At 37.3% G+C, this 24,993-nt stretch overlaps 1 protein-coding gene across 1 annotated transcript; it reads right to left on the bottom strand.

Moving 5' to 3' along the window:
* Positions 1-2,977: 2,977 nt before the first annotated feature.
* LOC131014496 (receptor-like serine/threonine-protein kinase At4g25390) lies at positions 2,978-5,612 on the bottom strand. The gene has a single exon (XM_057942485.1). The coding sequence runs from the start codon at positions 5,370-5,372 to the stop codon at positions 3,216-3,218; it is 2,157 nt and encodes a 718-aa protein (XP_057798468.1). The 5' UTR covers positions 5,373-5,612; the 3' UTR covers positions 2,978-3,215.
* Between the last annotated feature and the right edge of the window lie 19,381 nt (positions 5,613-24,993).

The raw sequence follows: 24,993 nt of genomic DNA, 5'->3' as shown, positions 1-24,993 counted from the left end.
GTGAACCACGTAAATTTGTGTCTTCTTTACGTTTTCTGTTTTACTGTGCTCTTTAATCCTATTCCGTCACAACAAACTGGTATCAGAGCCTGGTCTTTTCAATCAGGGGATTTTTTTCGCACTGTTAGGGTTTTCTGGAGCCGATCAAGAATGTCTGCTTTCAACGTAAAGGGTTGATAAATTCACCGGGAGAAATAGTTTTGGCCTATGGCACATCAAGATGCGATCTCTGCTGAAACATTAGGGTTTATGGGCACCGCTGTTTGGAAAGAAGAAATCTAATAAAGATGATGAAGAAGAGTGGAATACTCGGGAAGAAAAAGCCTACTCGACTATCATGCTTTGTCTGTCTAACGATGTTATCATCGAGGTTGCCAATCAGGAAACTGTCGAAGGTCTCTGGAAGAAGTTAGAGAGTCTCTACATGACGAAGTCTCTGACCAACAAGTTGCTTCTGAAGCAACGTCTATTCCGATTACGCATGCAGGAAGGTACTCCCCTTCAGGATCATCTAGACAAATTAAATAAAATTTTGCTGGATTTGCGTAATATTGATGTTAAAGTAGAAGATGAGGATGCTGCTTTAATTCTATTAGTATCTTTGCCTGAGTCGTATGAGAATTTTATTGAATCGTTTATTACTGGGAAATATACTCTATCTCTGGAAGATGTTCAATCTGTCCTCCACAGCAGAGAAGATCGTCAACAGGCCACAGAAAATCAGGCATCAGGGTTGTCTGTCACGGGCAAGGGACAAAAGAAATCTGGGAAGCAGGAAAAGAAGAAGTCGAATCATAATGGTTCAAAAAGTCCTAAACCCGAAGATATCTGCAATTACTGTAAAAAACCAGGGCACTGGAAGAATGATTGTCCTAAGAAGAAGAGGAAGCAGGAGCATAAAGGAGGTGCCAGTGGTTCTGCAGCTGTGGCAAAAACTGATACAAATTCTGAAGATGATCTGGCCTTGGTTGCAGCTGCACAGTCACAACGTAATGATGTGTGGATTCTGGATTCTGGGGCATTATACCATATTTGTCCAAACAGGGAGTTCTTCTCGACCTATGAGTAGATAGATGGAGGCAATATTTCCATGGCCAACAGTGCTGTCTGCACGGTGGTTGGAATTGGCTCAGTCACGATACAGATACATGATGGGGTATTCTGCACCTTGAATTAAGTCAGGCATGTTCCACAGATGACGAAGAATCTGATATCATTGAGTCTTCTTGACAGCAAGGGTTTCAGTTTCAAAGGTGAAGGTGGAGCTATGTATGTCTGTCAAGGTTCAAAGGTGGTTCTGACAAGCTTGAAACGTGGTACCTTATATTATATGCGAGATTCCACGGTGACAGGTTCTGCTGATATGTTCACCAAGCCGGTCCCACATAGCAAGTTTCAACATTGTTTGAACTTGCTAAACAGCAGAAGTTTTAGTTGCCCAAGAAGGGATAAATCTGAGGCAGAAAGGAGGAGTCTGTTCATCTAGCATTGTAATGATGCAACTGCAGGGAAGATTCAAGTCAAGGTGGAGATTTGTTGATATGTATTGAATTTCCCGCTTCAGTCCCGGCCCAACGGTATACAGTTTTGGGCTTTAGGCCCAATTTGGGTATTTTATCTCAGTACTATATAAATATAGTTGAGATCTGTAATCTGTAATCCTAGCCGCATAATAAAATATGTTCTCCTCTCTGTCCGTGGATGTAGCCAAATTGGTGAACCACGTAAATCTGTGTCTTCTTTACGTTCTCTGTTTGATTGTGCTCTTTAATCCTATTCCGTCACGGCATTTTTTTGGCTTTTTCCTTTTTATATTCAATGAGCCATAATTAATTTGACGCAATAATTTCAAATTGATTTGTCGCTGTATCTTCAAATTGTGTGTTGATCCAACAATATTCTCTTCATTCAGTCAAAGGAGTTAATAACTTAATCGATATATTCTTATAATCGTTTCAATAAGAGATTAATGTATTTGGTTCCTCCTCGACGACAGTTAACTTCTCGAAACATTAGCGTAGTTGTTCCATTTGCAATGTTTCCCTGTACAGAAGTAATAAAAAATTTATTGAGAAGTGATGGTCAGACTTGCATAGTGCAATTGGAAAAGATAATGTAATTACTTTGCGTAGTGCCATGAGGAGAGACGTTGCTATTATTCTCTTGAAGACAGAGATAAAATATGTCTTTAAACGTTTATTACATTCAGGGTGATTCGAAATTACACTTTTCTTGTTAATTTATTTTTAATTTTTGAATTAAGATATAATCATAATTTTTTAAGTAAGGAGGTATGGCGAGAAAATTATCAATCACAAAGAAAGTCCAAGAGCGTGATGAGACTATTTTATTGAATAAATCCTCCACTATTTGGTGCAGCTCAATAGCTTCAAATTCAGCTTCCTATTTTTCATAGAGAAATCTGTATTTATTATAAACGTAAAAGAAAACAGTGAAGACGAAATAATTGTTGGACTCCGCCGGTAATACGATATGTTTTTTCCGCGATTTGGACACAACATCGTGCAAGACTTGTAAACAGTATTCACTTCTCCATGAAATGCATTATAGATGATGAGGTAATATAGGTTTTAGGTAAGAGTGATTGACAAAAACCATAGAAACAAGAAGCAAGTTTTGTGACAAGACAAGAATGTGGTGATCTTGAGCTTCAGTCACCAACAACCTCAACCTTACCTCGTACTTCAACCTAACACTCTCTTAGATTGGCATTCTCTTAATTCAACAATTTCAGTTAACTTGCCCCGACCACTTTGATGAAAAGTTGTGGCAACGTCCCTCAAACAACATACCACGCAACTAATTGAAAAAACGTATCATCAATTCATAACTGTGCAGATATTTAGACATGTATAATAACAGCAAACTCTAAGATCAAAACAAAAGTGGTTCAAATTGTTGTTATAACGCTTTGGAATATTAGAGCTTCGAAACAACCAAAAACAGACAGGAAGGATAATTAAGAAACTGAAATGGTATCCAATATCTATTAGCATTTGTTGGAACTGCAAATACAGAGGTCAAATTGAAGTTACCAGTCACAAAATAACTACAACTGAAACACTATCCCAACATGTGAAATGCAGCAACCACAAAGTATATGTAATCAGAGCTCGAGATGCATTCTTAAATTTGATAGTTTCTTTTCTTTACATAAATCAGACAATCTACAACTTGTTATGAGAAACCGCCACTCACCGGACCTTCTTGTGAGACTTAAACGGGTAGCGAGAAGGAGGGGAAGGTGAAAATTCAACCGGTAGCTGAGGGGACACTACGTCTCCAGTCAGCATCCCCACTACATCTTTCATTGAAGGCCGACGGGTAGGTGATTTCTGCAGGCACAGAAGCGCCACTGTGATGCATAGCAAGGCTTGCTCTTTATTAAAAGACTGAATATTCTTATCAACCAAATCAAGAAGCTTCCCAGCACGAGCAAGATGCCGTGCCCATGACAGCAGATTGGCTCTCTGGAACTCCGACATTGGGGACCCTGTCACCTGAAGTGGTCTACGTCCAGCGATCAGAACTAATAACAGAACCCCAAAACTATAGACGTCACACTTCTCAGATACATCAGCACCACCGCCATACTCTGGTGCAATGTAGCATACAGTTCCTCTCATACTTGGTGTGCTACTAACACCACCACTCTTGGGTATCTCCCCACTAACAGAGTCGTAGCTATTCTTCCTCGCTTTCCAAAGCTCACCGCTGATACCATCCAACCACCAGTCCATGCTTCCCCTACTACCACCCCTGCTTCTACTCCTGCTCCGGCTCCTTTTCTTCTTTCCATCAGCATACAGCTCATCATCCCTCGGCCACCAATTTTCGTTATAACAATCATCACTCATGGACCCTTGAGCTTGTTTCTTCTTCTTCTTCTTTTTCTTCCTCTCCAACTCTTCACAGTACTCCTCCTTCCACCACTCCCTCGCAGGCCTTCTCCTTTCTTTCTTCACATTCTTTTCATCATCCAACGAGACCCACCAGTCTAACTGCCTTCGTTTCTTCTTCTTCTTTTCCATCTTCCCCACAACCCTAGAACTCGATGATGCCCCAATCCAGTCACTTTTCGGCCTCTCCTTCTTGATCTCATTCCCTATCCACTCCATCACATAATCCTTAACCTTGCCCGACTCCCCGTCCGCTCCCGTATCTTGCTTCCACCACCAATCTTTCCCTGAAACGCTCTTCTTTTTCTTCTTCTTCCACCCACTCCTTTCACACCCGCTGTCAGCGCTAAACCTATCAAAGTTCCCCTCGGAGACACTAGTCTTTTCCAATCCATCAGAAGGTGAAGCCATTGCAGCTACTGTCCTAGGAGAAACCACAGGAGCTGCTTCCATCTCCGGTGACATCTCCACCACCGAAACTGCCTCAGGCGAGGCCTCAACTCTAACAATCACACTTTCAGGTGTGCTATCAACACCAGCCAGATTATGCAGATTATTACCTTCCTCGAACCCACTTGTGGTGATCACACTCTCCGTCTCCTCCACCATGGATCCATTATCATCCAGCCCATTCCCCAAATTGCCCTCCTTCTTCACCTCACCTTCCACAATAACATTATCCTCGGCCTTGAACCTCGCTAACCCAAAATCACCAATCCTGGCATTAAAACTAGCATCTAACAGAATATTACTGGGCTTAATATCGCCATGAATGATCGGCGGATCGCAATAATGGTGGAGATACTCTAACCCCTTCGCTATATTAAGAGCAATCATAAACCTCTTATCCCAATTTTTCAACTCCTCACTCTTCTTATGAAAAAGACAATCTTGCAAGCTACCGCTCTCCATAAGCTCATAAACTAAAAGCATCCGACGTTTCTTGGGGCTCGAGGAGAAACCCACAACGGAAACAACATATTTACAGTCGATCTTGGAAGAAAAAAGCAATTCATTCTGAAACTCACGCTCACCTTGCAAAGACCCCGAATCCATGAGCTTGACAGCGCCATGGGATAGAGTAAATCCCGAATCTTTAACGAAGTGGTAGCCCGGCTTGAACTCGGCGCGGTAGACGGAGCCGAAGCCGCCCTGGCCCAGGCGGAGGGAGGGGGAGAAATTGGAAGTGGCGCGGCGGAGGAGGGAGTAGGAGAGGCGCAGAGGGGGTTTCTTGGAGTCGGTGTCGGAGGCGGAAGGGGCGGTGCGTTTCTTGCTGATTCTGCGGAAGCAGAGGACCAGGAGGAGGAGGCACGAAAAAGCCGCCGTCAATCCGCCGGCGAGGGGCGGCAGGATGTGGTTGGTCGGGTGGTGGGCCGGCGCCGGAGGAGAGAGGAGGCGGCGGGAGGGCATGATGGTAATTTTGGCGGTGTCGGGGGAGTTAGTACAACTCATAACAGAGTGATGAGGGCAGCAAAAATGGAGCAGTTGATTGAGAGAATACAGATAGAGACACCTTAATTGTATCTATATTTCTGCTTCACTGTGAAGCTTTTCCTTCCCCCTTTTTGCTCCAACACTTGTACATACGCTTCTGGCCGTTGGATTTATTCAACACTTTTAGTATTATCTCTAATGTCATGCATTAATGTATAAATATAATGATCAATTTTTTTACTAATTTTTTTCTTATAATCGTAGACACTGAGGACAAATATTTAAATGAAAATTAGCCCATTCAACTTTTACGACACATTGGTGGGACGTATATAAGTATACATGAATATATTTTACAACACTTTTCATTGTATCTATTGAATAAAATATCATGCCATTTATTTGATTAGCAAGTCATTTTTAAATTAGACTTCTCCTTCTTATTCTCCCTACGCCACTATGTAACTTTTCTTTCTTCGCGTGAAGAGATCCAGTTACCCAAGTTTATCGCACCAAGAAACAGCTCATTAATTCAATAAATGATCATCCACGTCCAAACAAAATACCTAAAGTATTGAGAATTTAACCCAATTCAGAAATGTTCTTCAACAAAAAAGATAACTGAAGCTCAAGAAAAAAGATGATTAGCTGTATCCCGTCCCGTCGTTCATGTCTTAGTTTCTTTGTTTTTTTTTTTTTTAGAGATTTGAATATCCCTTATATTCCTCCTTTAATATTAGTTGATTTTATCTTTCAAATAATAATAATAATTAAAAAAAAAATAGAAGCTCAAGAGAAAAGGGTGTTTGGCAGAGCTTATAATAAACTCTTTAAAACATCTTATAATCTCTTCAAATGTTTGGCAAAATAAGCTTCTAAAAAGCTTATGAGTTGTAAAAATAAGCTCTAAGAGCTTATACGCTCTCCAAAAAATAAGTTTATCTATCCCAACTTATTTTCTCATTATCTTATAGATAACTCTCATTTTACAAAAATATTAATTCAACTATAATTTTTTATTTTTATAATATATCATTCTGATTTCATTTTTCTTCGATTTTCTCTCACTAAATAAAATTTTTCTCTTTAGCTTATAAGTTCAATTATCCAAACACTTTGACAATTTATATGATTTAAAAAACTTACATCTTATATATTTTTGAGACATTTTATAAGCTCTTTAAAATAAGTTTAGGGAAACATCTTCAATCTTTCGTAGATTTTATGGTCAAATTGAATATTCTAATCATTTATGGTGTTATATATATTCATTGGCACTAGGCTACTAGCTTTATTATATGAGGGAAAAAAGAAAAAGAAAAAAAAACATTGAAAAATAACATTTTCCGGGTTCTCTGTTGCCTACACTTTTTGAGACATCGTAGAGTAAACTATGTGATGCTTGATATTGTATATTAAGAAATGTGTAATTCATGAATATATAGATAGAAAATGACTTCAAAAGTCAAAATGTATATTGAATCATTATTTATTCGTTATTGGTTTTATTTGGTGGTTACCATAAGAATTAAGATATAAATTTTGTAGAAATTAAAGGAGAAAATAAATAATACAAAATGAGTATAAAGTCGTTTATATAACATATAATACATGCTAACCAATTGAAATTTTTTAGGATGACTTGTTAATTAAATCACCACTTTGTAATTATAACCTTATTTTCAAATAATTGAATTTTTTTATATATCCAATCTTTTGATTGTTGCTGTTAGAATCACCCCAAATTCGACCAATTCGTCAAATTTTTAATTTTAAATAAATTCTCGTCATTCAAGCATTTGAGTCGAGATCGAAGGTTGAGCTTTAGCGGGCTCGAGGAGATGATTATTTTGATATATGCATTGATATCTAGCTAATAATGCTCTCTTCGTCCCATAAAAACATGCATAGTATGAGACGACACGGATTTTAAGAAATCTTGTAAAGTGTAGTGTGAGTGGAGAAATTGTCTCATATTGATTGTGATATTTAGTGGGAGAATTATTACTATAAATGGATTATGCATGTTTTATGGGACGGACGAAAAAGAAAAACTAGACATATTTTTATGAGGGAGTACTTTTTAATTCCAACAATTTTTGTTGAAGTAGCAAGTAATGATCATCGTCTTCAAATATATTATCGCTCTGACGAAATTTATCGTGGTTAGAATTGAATATCGACGCATATGCCAAAATATTCCTCGTCTCAAGCTCATGAAAAAACTAGCATTTAATTTCTTGAATTAAGGACTCATACAATAAGAATTTGTTTGAAATTGAAAGTTTGAAGGAGTGGTCAAACCTGAGGATGATTCTAATTACCAAAAAAAAAAAGAGTATAAAATTTGCAACATTTTGAAAGTAATCTTATAATTAGAAATTGGTCTAATTAAGACGGTGATTTAATTCGTAATTAATCCAAAATTTTATGTGCAATATTAACTGTCCCAAAATCACATATATATTACACCCGCTAAATTTGTTCTAAAAGATCTAATGCACTTTTTTTACAAAATATAGCATCCAATGCAAAAAGGTCTACGGTTAAAAGAAAAAGAAAAAGATAGGTGAGGAGTAGGTTGTATTACTTTGTTGGTTTCCTTAATCGTTGTAATTTCCGTGTAATTAATGATTAAATCTTTGTTGTTATATAGCATAATAAAATTCATCCAGATATGACAGAGAGACCTTTTAAAAGAGTAAGTGGTTATTCTATGATAGAATAAATATTTAGTGGGTGGACTACTAATATTTAAAAGCTGTTATTTTCAGTTGCTGAGTAGGTAAGAAGATGGAGATTAATTACCCTACAAAAATCTAGTTCAGGAAATAGGGATTTAGCATTATTTCTTGTTCCTTTTCTGATCATACATTATGTCAAATTGTCAATTTCATCATCAAACAGTACTATACTTCATTTTCAACTTTTTTATGGTAGAAATTATATTTCAAAGACCTGGCTATTACCAATAGTATCTTGTTTTTTTATGAAATTGGTTAGCATAGTCTGGATTTTATTGATTCAATTCAAATTCAGCGATGTCATACGTGAGATTGTTAGAAATGTTAGAAATGAGCTGAATCTTTCATTTTGGTGTACTGATGATTTAGCTCACTTAGTCATTTGAGTGTATTTTGCTGAATGGCATCTATGGTGCCAAATTAATGGAAATTTTCTTGATAAAAAAAAAATAATATACGTGAAATAGAATTTATTTAGGTAAAATTAGATTTAAAGGTGGAGAGGGTTCAATTTTAACGTCTCCTTTTCCTATTCAAAACAATAACCAAGGATAAATGGGTTAACCGACTCAATAAATCCCTTCATTATGGAAATAAAAAATACAAAAAATAGCAAAAAATTACAACAAATTGGTCAAATTGCAAAACAAAAAGTGATTATTGATATAAAAAAAATTGTAATGTTTCAAAATATTACATTTTTAAAGTCGATTATTACTTTTCGTCACAACAATAATTACTTTGAATTATTCAACCTAAATCCATGATCTCCAGCCTCGCCCCAACCCGTCTGATGTATACACTCGGTCTAACAGGAGAATTTGTGTAGAACTAGATGCAGTGGCGGAGCCAGGATTTTTTTTGGGGGGGGGGCTGAACTGTTACGGGGGTTCGGGGGCGGTAGCCCCCGAATTTTTTTTTGGGGGGCATTCAATACATTTTAGACATTTTTTACTAAAATACAAATATAATAATAATAATAACAACATTTTCATAGATAATATAGTTCAAAATATTTACTAAAATTTTTTTTGGGGGCATTCAATACATTTTAGACATTTTTTTACTAAAATTCAAATATAATAATAATAATAACAACATTTTCATAGATAATATAGTTCAAAACATTTACTAAAAATTTTTTTGGGGGCATTCAATACATTTTAGACATTTTTTTTTTACTAAAATACAAATATAATAACAATAATAACAACATTTTCATAGATAATATAGTTCAAAACATTTACTAAAATTTTTTTTGGGGGCATTCAATACATTTTAGACATTTTTTACTAAAATACAAATATAATAATAATAATAATAATAACAACATTTTCATAGATAATATAGTTCAAAACATTTATTAAATTTTTTTTGGGGGGCATTCAATACATTTAGGCATTTTTTACTAAAATACAAATATAATAATAATAATAATAACATTTTCATAGATAATATAGTTCAACATTTACTAAATTTTTTTTTGGGGCATTCAATACATTTTAGACATTTTTTTTACTAAAATACAAATATAATAACAATAATAACAACATTTTTAGACATATTATAAAAAAAAAAAAAAAAAATTTTTTTTTTTTTCAAAATTTGGGGGGGGGGGCTTCAGCCCCCCCGGGCACCCCCCTGGCTCCGCCCCTGACTAGATGTTATTAACCTATAAAACTTAATTAATAAACTGTAAGTTCAAACCCAGTTATTAATTATTAATATACTCGATCTTTAAATGAATAAGTTTTAGTTTACCAGTTACCATTATTCTTCCCTGCATCAGTTTTCCAAAACATGAATATTAATTAAAAGGATTAAAGAGAGAACGTATTCCTTGGAATAGTAAACAGTAAAGTAGATAAGAAATCTTATGAAACAAGCTTCCGAAAGGGAGAAAAAAGAGGTTAAAAGAGAAAAAGAAGAAGGAAAAAAAACATGTTGGGCGATTGACCAAGATGCCTTAGCAATAATAATCCTTGAACCTTTTCGATGAAATTCTTTTATTTTTCCCCTTTGCTTTTCATCTTCTTTTTTTCTTTTTGGATGGAAGCTTATATCATTCCATGATTTTGTTTAAAAAGCGCCATCATATTAGCTGACAAAGAAATCATCATAACTACATAAAAATAAAAATAAAAGGTTACATCCCAAAAATCAAGGTTGATTATTTTTCATCATATGCCAAATTAAAAGTATAGTGCATTCGCGGGGTTTGCCATCATTAGCAATAATGTTTCTTTTCCATGGTTTCATGTTAAATTCTTCTTTTCTCTAATGATGTCCGACTTATGCATTAAATAAGTCTTACATACAATAGAGTGATGTTATGCGGCGTCAAGAAAGCCTAGCTCACGCCACAAGCTGTAGTACCAAAACTTTTATGCTTAAAAAAATTATTGATTCAAGTCTCATCAATGTGGATTGTATTTTAATCTATTGTGGGATTGTATTAATTTGGTCTAATTTGTAATAATATAATTGTTATTTGATAAATTCAAGTGTAGTTAATATATCTTGTCACTCAAAATACTTTCACAACTTATAAACTTTTAAGACATTACATCTTATAAGCTCTTAAAATATTTTTATAAAGTGTTAGTACTTTCAAAATCTGTAAAATAAGCATAGTCAAACAGTCTTTTAGACTATCAACATCTGTGGCAATCATCAAACCCAATTTAGTTCAATTTTTTAATAAAATATTGATTTCTCTCTCATTCGCATACTGGCATACATAACCTACAACCTAAGGGCATCTCCGGTGGGAGGAGCTTAAGGGGGTTCTTATAAGGTGGTCCCCAAGTTTTTTCATTTATCCCCTGCAACTCCTCTCATCTCCCTCTTTCCCCAAGTTTTTTCATTTTTTTTATTCGTGCGTCCCAACAAACGCACTCCCCATCACCCCCCCCCCCTTCGCCTCGTTTCTCCGCTAAAACTCGGGACGCACCGTCGCGGTGCTCCAACGCGCGGTGGGCCCTTTTTGCCGGATCGACGTGGCCGCTGCGGATGCTTTAATATTTTTACTTTATAATATTCATATTAAAAATAAACATTATCACACGTTATAATTATTTCACTCAATAATAAATGAAAATTAAAAGAATTGAACTATAAAATTGAAAAAATATACTCCCTCCGTCCCATTAATAAAGACATAGGTCTTTTGGGCACGGAGATTAAGGAGAGGTAGATTAGTGGTTAAAGTGTTGTGGCCCACCACTATTAGTGTAGTTGATTAGTTTTAATTTAGTGTATTTATTTATTTTTATTTAATGTTTTAGTTGAATTTTAAACCACCACCACCTCCGACAACCACCACCGCCGCCTCCGACAACCACCACCGCCACCTCCGACACCACCGCCGACCACCACTGCACAGCCGACAACGCCGCCAACCACCATTATCACCATAACCGTGAACTCACACAAGCAAACTGCATAATCAAACCAAAAAATTCCAAGTGCATTCCAATCCATATTTAAAAATTCAAATTCTAATTGTTTTACACGAAAATCAGAAAGGGCAACACAACGAAAATTCCAATTCCAATTTAGTGCTTCTATGATTTTCTCACCACGAGAGAGAGGGAGGGCGACCGCCTTTCTTCCCCGGCGCAGATCCTGCGAGCAATCCGGAGAGAGAGGGAGGGCGACCACCTTTCTCACCACGAGATCTGAGGTTGGAAATTAGAGCTAGGGGTTTTTAGCTGGACCGGAGATCTAGGGTTGGAGAGGAGGGCGGCGGCGATTCCAGAGGAAGAACGCGACAGAGGAACGAGGTGAAGGGCGCCGACTATTCCAGATGGAGGTCGGCGACGATTCCAGAGGAAGAACGCGTCACCCTCTTCCCTTCACCTCTCTTCACAGACGTCTGGTTTTGGGGCTCTGGTTGGCGGCAGCAAAGGCGACGACCCTATCGAGGGTCCGACGGTGGGCTCACCTACCATTGCTTCGCCGGAGATTTGAGGGAGGAATCGGCGGTGCTGTTCGCCGGAGAGAAGAAAACATTCAAGAGAGAGAAAGAGATGGGAAGCGGACCCATCTAGTTTTAGGGTTTAGTTAGTTATAGTCTAATTAGTGTGATGCATTATTAGTGTTGTTAAGGCCTAATTTCTTTCCAAAAATGGAAATGTGTCTTTATTATTGGGACGACCCAATAAGGAAAGTGTGTCTTCAATAATGGGACGGAGGGAGTATATATTATGAGGATGAGAGACTTATTTTGTTTTTTAAATTAAATATAAAAAGATTAGGCTCTATTTAAAGGGGGGGAAAATCAACAAGAAGTTTAATAATTTTTATAAAATTTTATAAAGAATTATAAAATGTGTTTAAATCCTAATACACAAAATGTGGTATAAAAACAATAACATGGTGATTCGAGATTGTTTGGATGCCCAGGTCATACAATTTGATGAATTTATCATTTTGTTTTTCATTCTATTTATCTTATATGGGGTTTACCATTATGAATAATCTTACATGTACTGCACAATGAAAAACACATGCTTGCGTTGCAAATATTCGGAAATAGCCCCAGTCTGGTTAATCAAAATTTTCCTTCTTACTTGATTTTTAAGCATCATTATTTTACTTTTGAATTTGGTAATAAGATTTAGTTTCATGTACTAGTGGAAGATGTTTAAGTTTTCTATCTTGAAATTATACTCATCATTATTTTTTTTTATCTTTTTACTCCAACACAATATAAAACTTCTTTACGTGAAGATTAGAAAAAAAAGAAATCATTTATGAAACATGTTGTTTAATCCTTATCTTCCATACAATTACTTACTAGTTATGTAAGTTAGGTTGAAATTACACTTATTTTTTTCATTTAATACAAAATCAAATTAATATTTTGATTGACAAAATATGTCTTATTTTTATTAATATGGTTATCAAGATATTATACTTGTTATTAGTATTAATTACACCTGGATTCTAGTTCCATTTCTCCACTAAACTAGGGTTTTCCTAGGGTTTTGAGAGAGTAGACTTCACCGCCGCCTACGGTACTGTTCGATTTTCGTTCGACGGAGCAGACCTTGTCTTTGCGCAAGCATGCAGACGAGATCCAGAGACTGGTGGACCGCCTCTAACTTACAGAGGAGGCTGACGATGCAACACTGGCTTTGCCGGCAGGCCTTACTGCAAATCTGAGGGACAATACGAAATATTGCCTCGTAGGCAAAGTGTTCGTGGGCAAGCAAGTGATTCGCGATCAACTTTTACAACTTCTGCCTAATATTCTCATGACGCAGCAACGAATTGATATAGAGATAGTGGGACCAAATCTCTTCATCGTTCAATGCACGTCTCAACTTGATAAGAAACACGCCATGCATGGAGGCCCATGGCAGTTTTGTCAAGACTTATTAGCGTTTGCGAAGATTGAGGGGTTTCAAAATCCTTCCAATGTCAAGTTTGAATACTTCACGGGATGGATTCAATGCCACAATCTCCTGGTGGCTTGTATGCATCCTGATATGGTGAGAAAGATAGGAGAGCAAATCAGCATGGTGGAAGATATCGACCTTGGAGCAGGGGGTATGGAGGTTTGCTAGGGTTAGGGTTCGGTGGTTCCTAAACCGACTTATTCAACGATGTATACCTCTTCTTCTTGACGGAGAGATGCAAGGAGCCCTTATTCTATTACTTTACGAAAAGTTACCTAACTTTTGTTTCAGGTGCGGAAGAATTAGGCACCTCTTTCGTTTCTGTTGCAGGGGGCGATAAGGAGGATTTCAAGTACGGCACATGGCTCATGGCTCCTAAACCTACTGAAGTGAGAAAAAAGAAGCAAAACAGGCCCAAGAAAGTTTTTTGATCCCAGTCCGTTAATAGTTCGGGACGCGGGGACAGCCAGGATACCCTTGGATCGATGGAGAGAGCTCGATCGTCGTGGCGAAAGAACGTATGAGAGAGGAACCCATTGTAGGGGGCTCTGCCACGAAGGCACCCCTAGACGGAGATCCTACGAGGACTTTGTCTCGGATAACTAAACTGGTGGAGATGGGAGACAAAGGGAAGAAGGTGGATAAGGGGGGGAATTCAACATGGAAAAGAAGGGCGAGGGTGAATAAGGGGGGTGTGAGTGAGAGAGGGGTTTCGAGTGGTATGGTGAGGGGCCGGGGGAGAGGAGGTAGAGGAGAAAGAGGGATGGAATGAGTGATAAGGAAGCTGGGCAGCAAGAGTTCAAGGAGAGAGAGTTTGGGGGGAGATAGTGGAGATGGGGTGGGTGAAGGAGAGGGGGTTTTAGGGAGGGATAAGGAGGCTGAAGAGGTTACATCTTTGGGCAAGAAACGGCAAGGGAGTTTCATCGAAGCTGAGGAGGTGGAGACTCCTAAACAAAAGATCCCTCGCATAAACGAACCTACATCAATTGCGCTAATGGCGGAGGCTGCGGAGCAGCCCCGTCAAGCACAATGAATTGCGTAGCTTGGAACGCTCGGGATTTGGGGAAGCCTCGAGCGTTCGCGGAACTTCGCCGGCTGGTTGCTAGCACTTCCCCACTGTTACTTTTTATTTCAGAGACTAAAACTTCAGCTAGAAAGTGTGATAGATGGAAGAATATACTTGGGTTTGATGGTCATTTAGTGATTGAACCTAGGGGTGCTATTGGAGGGCGCATGCTATTTTGGAAGGAGCATTTATTAGTGGATGTTAAGAGCTACTCAAGTGGACATATTGACTGCATGGTTACGTGGGATACAAAGATGTGGCGATACACTGGATTTTATGGTAACCCCTACTCTTCCAAGCGATCCCAATCGTGGGAGCTCCTTCGTCGGTTGGCGGATGGACTCTCACCTGACATTCCGTGGATAGTCGGTGGAGATTTCAATGAGATACTTTGTCAGAACGAGAAGAAAGGTGGACCTAAGAAGTCGTGGGCTCAGATGTTGGATTTTTGCACGGCGATGGCAAAGGCTGGGCTTAAACCTATTAAAGGTGATGCTGACTTAACATGGAGTAACCACGGAGAAGGAGGGAATAGGGTTTGGGAGTTGCTTGATCGGTTCTTGATCAATGAGCCTGCTACTATGGCCTTCAGTGAAGGAATCACTTGAGTTCTCGATACTTATGGATCGGACCATCGAGCGATTTTGATCAGATTGGACGAAAGAGAGAAAGGATCGCCGAGAGGGGTTTTAAACGATTCTATATTGAGCAAAAATAGATGCTTGACGATGCTTTTGCGGTAGATTTTCTCATGAACTGGCGCATGCTAGGGGGTGAGCCCATGCATGTAAGACTTGCTTTTTGCCAACACTATTTATCCAATGGGACAAGTCTGAATACAAAAATCCCACTACGACTATTGAGGAGCTTCGGAAAAAACGGGTGAGGCTTCTTAATGACTTACAAGAGAAGAATGGTTTGAAGGAGTTGAAGAAGTTGGATAGTGATATCGAAAAACTTATGGAGGCGGAAGAGATACATTGGAAACAACGTTCTAGGGCGAATTGGCTGAGTCTTGGTGATCGAAACACGAAGTATTTTCATAATTTTTCTTCGCACCGGAAGAAGAATAACAGAATTCGAATGCTTTACGATCCCTATAGAGTTGGCAAAAAAGACGACAGAGATAAGGCGACTATTATCCAGGCCTATTTTCAGGACCTTTTTACATCCTCAGAACCGGCGCCTTCTGATTTTGAGAAGGTCACCAAACACCTCTCTTGTTCGTTGGATGAGTCGGCTACAGATATCTTGGACGCTCATTTCACAGCTAGAGAAGTTAAGAGGGTTATTTTTCAAATGAATGCTGACAAAGCCCCTGGACTCGATGGATTTTCGCCGTTATTTTTTCAGAAGCTTTGGGGCGAAGTAGGGATGGACCCATAATTTTTTACGAATTCTGAATGATGGCGCAAGTATTAAGGAATGGAACAAAACTCATATTATTCTCATTCCGAAGATGAATAACCCCACAAGAGTGACGAAATTTAGACCGATTAGTCTTTATAACACCACATACAAGATTGTAACGAAGCCTATGGCTAATAGGCTGCGGGGAGTTCTGGACATAGTTATAGATGATTATCAAAGTGCTTTCGTCCTGGGGCGGTTAGTCTCTAATAATATCTTGGTCGCCAACGAATGTATGCCGCCGCTAAACTAGATATGCGCAAAGCCTATGACCGTGTTGAGTGGGGATTCTTATAGGCGATGATGGAGGTTTTGGGGTTCTCTCCCAAGTGGGTTTCGCTTATTATGGAATGCGTTTCCATTGTGGAATTCTCATTCATCATAAATTTGAAGGTCTTTGGTTCACTCACCCCTTTGAGGGGCCTGAGACAAGGGTGTCCGCTCTCACCATTCCTTTTCGTTTTATGTGCGTAGGGATTGTCGTCTAGTCTTCATAGCTTGGAACAGGCTCGGGCTTTCAAGGGCTTACATATGGCGAGAAATAGCCCTTCGATTTCTCATCTGTTCTTTGCAGACGATGATTTGCTGTTTTTCAAAGCCGATGCTGAGGGAGAAATTACTATTAGAGAAGCTCTGGACTTGCATTCGAGAGCGTCCGAGCAGGCTATTAACCTGGAGAAATCGACGGTTAGTTTCAGTTCTAACACAGGTCGAAGAGAGATGGAAGATATGGTTGATATTCTGGGAATTAAAGAAACTGCAGGTCATAATGTTTACCTCGGTCTGCCAACTTTTATAGTGCGGCAAAAGAAAATCTAGTTTGATTACTTGAGGGAGAGGGTTTGCAAAAGGTTAAATTCGTGGAAGAATAAGTATTTCTCGGCTGGCGGAAAGGAGGTTTTGCTCAAATCCATTATCCAAGCCATCCCTACTTACACTATGGGCTGCTTCAAAATTAGGATGGGGTAAGACGCGATATTGAAAGGGCTTGTGCCAATTTTTGGTGGGAAACAACGGAGAGTGGCAACGAGATGCATTGGACTTCCTGGCAAACTCTTTGTGAGCAAAAGTCGAGAGAAGGTTCGGGTTTTAAAAACCTTGAGATCTTCAATAAAACTTTTTTAGCCAACCAAGCTTGGAGTATTATAAAGCATCCGGAATCTCTCCTGGCACGGATTATGAAGGCTAAGTATTTTTGTGAGGGTGACATTATGGAAGCGACTCATCCGATTAATGCGTCTATTAAGATTAAACAAGAGATTGGGCTACTTCGAGTGAACCTTACTCCAAATATCAAAAGAAAACAAGAGAAATGAAAGATAACTTCATTCATAATGTTTCAAATCTGGTGGTAGTTGCTGATATACAGCAGCTAAGGACACATGCCAAAACCAGCGTACTAACTAACAGAAAAGAAAGAGAAACAAAAGGGAAGGGGGGACCAGCTGCGAAAAAAGACAAGAACTATAACCCTAATCCATAACATAATCCTTGAGATGGTTTGGAAGAGCTTTGGTGCGTGTGGGCCTCTTCTCTGCTCTTGGGCTTGTTGTTGATGTACCATCCTCAGAAACCGGCCCAACTTCTTCATTAATTTCTGGTCCAGCAAGGTCAGACTTCTCCCTTGTATCAGCGTTGTACTCATGGCGTTCTATTTACTGGGAGAAGGAGTTGTTAGCTCATGGTTTAAAGTGGCGTATTGGAAATGGTTGAGGGGTGCGAGCTTTTATTGATCCCTGGATCCCGAGAAACGGGGCTGGTAAGGCAGCGGAGAGAGACATCATCGATACTACAACCCTTGTATCAGACTTCATTCTTCCTTCAGGTGATTGGAATAAGCTGTAAATGCTAGAGTCGTTCTTGGTTCATGAAGCGCAGACTATTATCTCTATTGATACTAAAGATGATCTTGGTTCGAACACCAAGTATTGGAGGTTTGATGCGAAAGAGAAATATAGTGTGAAATCGGGTTATCTTGCGGGCGTTGGTTACTATAACCCCGATCCACATTCGACTTCTGAGACGACCAAAAATTGCTGGCAAGAGGTCTGGGGGAAGACTCTTCCTCCGAAAATCAAGATTTTTCTATGGCGTCTTTTGCATGATTGGGTTGCTGCTAACACCAACCTTCATTGTCACCATATTCCTACTTCAGGGATATGTTCTTGGTGCAAAGCCGATTGGGGAACTACCACCCACTGTCTGATTTTTTGCAATGAGGTTCGACACTGTTGGAAAGTGAGTCTGTGGTGGTCGATATTGTCTCTATGTCATGATTTATCTATTTGGGATATCTTCTTTAGAGTGGTGGCGAATGAAGATGAGGAGGGGACAAAGTTGTTTGGTGAGTGTCTTTGGTGGTTGTGGCGGCGGCTATGTGATTTGAAGCACGGAGAGGTGCAGCGGATCTCGGCTAATATGATGGAAGACTGCTCCTTGTATTTCTCGCATTTCAAAGAAGCTCGGTGAATTTACGCAGCTGAGGAGCACATTCTGCCATAGGAAGGTGATAGGCGCTGGGTTCCCCCTAAAAAATCGTTCCTTAGGGTGGACGTTGATGTAGCGAAACAGGACGGAGGCGGACACGGGGGTGTTGGTGTCATGGTGCGGAACTGGAAAGGGGAGCCGGTACTTGCTGTTGCGCAAAGTACCGGTAATACCACTACTTATCTCATGGGAGAACTTCAGGCCATGCTTCTTGGCATCTGCCATTGCCTTCAGCTGGATCTAGAACTGCTTATGATGTATTCTGCTGATTCGCTTCTTGCGGTTCATGTTGCCCATGATGATAAGACGAGCTCTGAAGCTCTTTGTGATGACTTGAGATCGGCGTTCTTGCATGCGAGGGAGACTTGCGTGGTGGACTTTCGCCACGTTAGAAGAGAAGCTAATTTTGTAGCTCATTTTGCTATTTCTTGTAATGATGTTATGATTTGGGAGTCGGCCTTCCTGGATTGGCTCTTAGACTTGATGCGTCGGGATTTAAGTTAATAAAGTTCTGCGGTTTTTTCCTCGAAAAAAAAAAAGATATTATACTTGTTAAATTATTTTGTAAATTGTATGGTTTGACGGACTAGCTTTAAAATTGAAAGTTTAGAGTCAAGATTGAAATTTCACGCTCGAAAAATATTTAATAGACGGTCTGAATCAAAAATACCTCAAAATTGATAGTGCTGGATGATAGGATTGGCTTGATTCATATCTCCTTATAAAATGCACATATATGATATATAGTATACAATATTTACATGACGAAATAATTTACGTTTAAAATTTGAAGAAATTTTGAATCACATGCTGTAAAAGTGAATGAAATCAACCTAACGATTCCCATTCGAAAATAAAATATATTCTAATTGGTAAAACACTTTCTATTTAATTATTAAATTGGGATTCAAGTCATCGTGGATGAGAAATAAAGCTCGTTATTGATCACTCTGAAAAAAGAAAACTTTTTTATGCCCATTCCACTCCTTTGACCATAATCATATGATTCATATATATATGAAAATTATTGGGTTAGATTAAAGTTTGCTCATTTTCTCATAAATAGACTATGGGTTCAATATTAGCACAATAGCACTCAATATTCTAATTTTCATTTTCAAATTGAATTTAAACATTCGGTACTAAGTAGTCGCATTACTAATCGAAAATGTATGTAGTTTTAACCTAAATGAAGTTGTTTCAGATTGACATAAAAATCAAAACAATTATGTCATTATTTTTATTCGAGTACTAGTTTTACATAATTTTTTTTTATTACCAATATAATTTATCTTATATCGAAAAAGTGGATCCAATTTAAAAAAGGAATTCAATTTAATTGATACTACTATTTTAACAATACAAAAAGAATTGGAAAATAGAGAGAAGGGAGAAATTATCGGGGGGTTTGTCGCTATATTTTCACCTTTTTTAAAAGGGGTTATGGCCAAAAAATATACGAACTTTAAAAAAAGTTGTGATTTTCACCTGAATTTTTAATTAAGTCAAAATATACATGAATTTATATTTTTGTTGTAATTTTCACTTAAATTTGACTTTCAACGAAATTAGAGCTTAATTAACAGTCGGAACTTCACCTGATCTTGGTCTAACTTCTGATGATGATAAGTATTCAGAAGCTCGGAGGTCTAAAAAAAGCAAAATTTAATATATTTGACTTAATTTCAACCGTTAATTAAGCCTCAATTTTGTTGAAAGTCAAACTTAGGTGAAAATTGCAACAAAAATATAAATTCGTGTATTTTTTGGCTTAATTGAATGTTTATATAAAAATTGCAACTTTTTTTAAAATTCGTGTATTTTTTTTTTGTCATAACCCTTTTTCAAAATTATAGCTATAGTTTATTTTTATTACAACAAAATCACTATTTTTCATTCTTGCCTCTAACCCCAACACTCCAACAAATCACGCCCGCTGAAATTTCTCTTTGAACTTGAGAAAAAAATTCAACGGCTAAAATTTGTTGGAATTTTAATCGATATCTGAAAAAAAAAAAACAATTGATTAAATTAATACTCGATAAGATTTGATTATTTTACTTATGTAGTGATTAGGGTGCGAAGATAGGGTTCGGGTATAGGGTACCCGATACCCGAAAAATTAGGGACCGGGTTCGGGTATTTAGGGTATAAATAAATCGGGTACCGGGTATACTCGAAATACCCGAATTTTTAATTAAATATATTTTAAATTATTTAATTTAATTTAATTTTTAAAAATCTGAAATAGTAAAATTAAGTTTAAATTGAATCAAGTTCAACCCGAATTTTTAATTAAATATATTTTAAATTATTTAATTAAACTAAATTTTTAAAAATATGAAATAGTAAAATTAAGTTTAAATTGAATCAAGTCCAACCCGAATTTTTAATTAAATATATATTTTAAAAAGAGTAAAATTTTGAAGTAGCCAAAATGAAGCATAAAACACAATTTATGGCCACACATTGAAAAAACACAAATTTTGGCCATTTTTATTGATTTAGACGTTTTTACCCTTAATGAGGCGGACCGGGTAGGATCAGGCACGCGGGTCGCGTGCCGGGTCGGGTTAGGCACTTATGGCACTATTAGTGCCATAAGTGCCAAGATTTTAAGTGCCAACGGAAATCCAAAATAAAACCAAGTAAAATAATCATCTTGGGCACTTATGGCACTAATAGTGTCATAAGTGCCATACGTGCAGCACAAATACAGAAACAACAACATCATTTAAACCCTAAATGGAATATCTAAACCCTAAATGGATAATGTAAACCCTAAATGGAACATCTAAACCTCAAATGGATAATCTAAACCCTAAATGGAATATCTAAACCCTAGGGGGAAGTGTGCACTTATGGCACTTATGGCACTAATAGTGCCATAAGTGCCATTCGTGCAGCACACAGATCAGATCAGATCTGCCATGGCTGAAATCGAAGGAGGCAGAGATCAAATCTGCCGATGGAGGAGGCGGCGCAACGATCAGATCAGATCCACCGTCGCCGCCTCATCAGACCAGATCTGCGCCGCCGCCTCATCGTCTACTCCGACGAATTCTGCCCAGGCGGCGCGCTGGAGAGAGAGAGGGGGAGATGAGAAAGAGAGAGGAGAGAGCGGTAGCCGCTGGAGAGAGAGAGAGAGGGGGAGGATCTCCTCCACCACCGCCGCGAGAGCTCCGACGAATTCTCCAAGTTCGGCGCCGCTGCCGCGCAGCCGCTGGAGAGGGGGAGATGAGAAAGAGAGAGGAGCCGCTGGAGCAGAGAGAGGGAGATGAGAAAGAGAGAGGAGCCGCTGGAGAGAGAGAGGGGGAGATGAGAAAGAGAGAGGAGAGAGAGAGAAGGGTAGAATAGTCATGACATACAAAAAATGGCCAAAATTTATGTTTTTTCAAATGGTGGACAAAATTTGATGTTGTATGTTGAATAGGGTCATTTGGCCCTATTGTTTCTTTTAAAAATATGAGATTTGTGCTTGTTGATTTTTGATTTGATGTTATTATTTGTTAATACAGGGAATTGAAAACGTACACAAATATATAGGGCAAGGGCTGAAAATAGGGGCTACATTTTCGAACTTTTTTTAAAGAATATCGGGTATTATGGTACCCGAATACCCTATTAAGCCAAATCGGGTAATTCGGGTACCCTAATATCCGATTTACCCGAATTCACAGTTTAACTTTGAAAATTGTCATTTTGACTGGGTAATTTAGGGTACCCGAATACCCGAGTCGGGTATTAGGGTTCCCGATTAAGAAATCGGGTTCGAGATTGGATATTGGGTTTCAGCTTTATTTGGGGTCGAGTACCCAATTTTTTTGAATAGGGTATCCGATCCCGACCCAATTCTCAGCCCTAGTAGCGATGGAAATTGTGACATTCATAGTTTCCACTAGTTTCAAAATCACAAACTGTACCCTATCCGCCAAACAATTTCATCAACAAAATTTTCACTAGAAAAAAAAAATCATTCAAATATTTTCCAATTCTACCACTGATTACCGATCCTTGCACGCCGATTATCGTTACTATCTCAAGCACAACCATTTCTTTAGCATGAATTGCCGAAAAATCTTACGGCTAGAACTTTTAATTTTTTGCCCAAGAATAAACATTAAATACAAATTTTAAAGCATGGGAAATGATAATACAATCTTATTCTCGTTTGTTTTTACCTCATATAACGGAAAAGTCTATGCTACACCCCTGCGTACTACGCCTCCTCCTTGAGATTCATACACGTGTCTTTCTCTTTGATACCACCTTTTCCCAAAACCACTTTTCCCGTTTCGATTGTTTTGCTTTTTTAAATATGGGTTCTAGAACAAACATATTTGCTAACCTCTAATATTTAGACACGTATTAGTTTCTTGGTTTTGTAAATGCCTTTAGTTCATCTGCCTCTTATTCCCTTTTTCCATTACCTTTAAGCCTGTGTCTGTGTTGTATTATTTGCTCTCATGGAAGGCTCACGCATTCCCGGTAAATTTTTTTAACGGCACTTTAATAACCAAAGAATTTATAACAAAAAGCTTTTATCATCTCCCTTGCCTATATATAAATATAGATTTCTAACTATTTTCGCTCATATTTTAACTAAATGGGAATGGAGTGATTGATTGCTTAATTATTGCTAGCTAACATATTGCTTCTCTTCAATCACATGTCCGATCTATCTATCTATACATATATAAAAGCTGGTCCATCTAGCCAAAAAAAATTCTCGCCCTTTTACTCAATTTATTTTTAGAAAGTTGATCTATATTTGGAAAGGTGACTAATTTATATATATATATATATATATATATTTATATTCTTAATTAAATGTAATTAAATCTACATTTAATTGAACGACATTTATTCCCATCATCTATATATGAAATTTATATGTAAAAATTTGTAGATCACTAATTTCAATTAAATCTTTTGTGAGAAATATTCATCCAATAAATAAAATTCAAAATATAAATACATATAAATTGCATGGGATCTTGTAGTCATTTGCAAAAGTGAATATTCTTTTTGATTTACATGCAATTTTAGACTATAGATTGTTTTTGAATTCAAGAGAATAAAAAATTATTTACGAACTCGTAGCAATATCTCATATAAATTATTTTTGATTTACACGCTATCTCATAGATTGATTTCTAATTATTTTCAGTTAAATCTTGTGGAGATAAACAAAAGAAGGGCTATATAAGGTGGCTGTTAATTTTTTGTTGTGATTTTTGCAAAGTATGACAAATAATAATAATAATAATAATAATAATAATAATAATAATAATAATAATAATATTCTTACTAATGCTAAACACGACACAATAGATCATCCAATCATATCTCCATAAATCATGACCCACATTGATTATGTTTCTATGTTTTGTCTAACAAATCAAAATACCAATATACCAATCAACTATCAACGAAATTATGAAATACATATTAAGTAGAGTAAGGTATTGATTGGTATGCATGGTTAATGAGATTTTTGTATCATCTTTACAGCTAAACAAAGGAGACGAAGAAGAAGCCCTATCTCAGGCATGCATGACGTCAGATCTAAGAGAGAGAGAGGTGATAGTGTGAAATATGTAATTTGGCAACATTTCATATATATCTCCAAAAAATGTAACAACTTTTTATTATCGTCAAACCAAAATCAACTCCATTATCAAAGCATCTCATTCAATATAATATATTAAATATATAAGTTTCATATATATATCCCATCAAATGTGTATCCCCGTGGCCTATATAAACTAACTTTTGGTGTGAAATTTTTACTTATACTCACTTCTTCTTTTGATATTCATCATTTCTCTAATCTCAAACATGCCGACCATGTGGTCTTTAGTAAAAAAATTGCAACCAAATAATGCCAGATCTGCAATGAATTAAATATGGGGCTATTTTATTTTGGAAGGGAAAGTTCTCACAGACCATAATGCAGGATGACACTGATACCAGTTGATCTAAGACTACCGCTCAAGTTTCAACGGCAGCAGTTCCCTATTATTGTTTCTTATGCATTGACTATAAACAAAAGTCAAGGTCAATCACTCTCTCATGTTGGTTTAGTTTTGAATAGGCCTATTTTTAGTCACAGTCATTTTTATGTAGCTATTTCTAGAGTTACAAGTCGAAGGAGTCTGAAAATCTTGATATGTAATGAAGACAAAGTAGATTATTAATTCTACAAATGTTGTATATAAAGAAGTGTTCCAAAATTTATAATAATAAGATGACAAGTTTGCAATTGTCTTTTCATGTATTATTATTTTCACCTTTATTTTTAAGTAATTTAAAATGTTAGTCTTAAATATATTTTAGCAGTAACATAATTGGTATAACAATTGTATAATAAAATATTTTTAAAAATAATTTATTTGGAGATTATACAAAAATGTCTTTCAGAATGTTACAATAAAATGCTTATTTTGTTCGATGTCTTACTTAATCAGGTATAGACATCCTATGAACTTTTACGTAAATGGATGAATTTTAAAATAAGTTATGAT

This window comes from Salvia miltiorrhiza, chromosome 3 (genome assembly GCF_028751815.1).
Source record: "Salvia miltiorrhiza cultivar Shanhuang (shh) chromosome 3, IMPLAD_Smil_shh, whole genome shotgun sequence".
In the NCBI taxonomy this organism is placed as follows: Eukaryota; Viridiplantae; Streptophyta; class Magnoliopsida; order Lamiales; family Lamiaceae; genus Salvia; species Salvia miltiorrhiza.
Note: the sequence above shows the minus strand (reverse complement) of the source record. Positions and strands in the feature narration are given on the sequence as shown.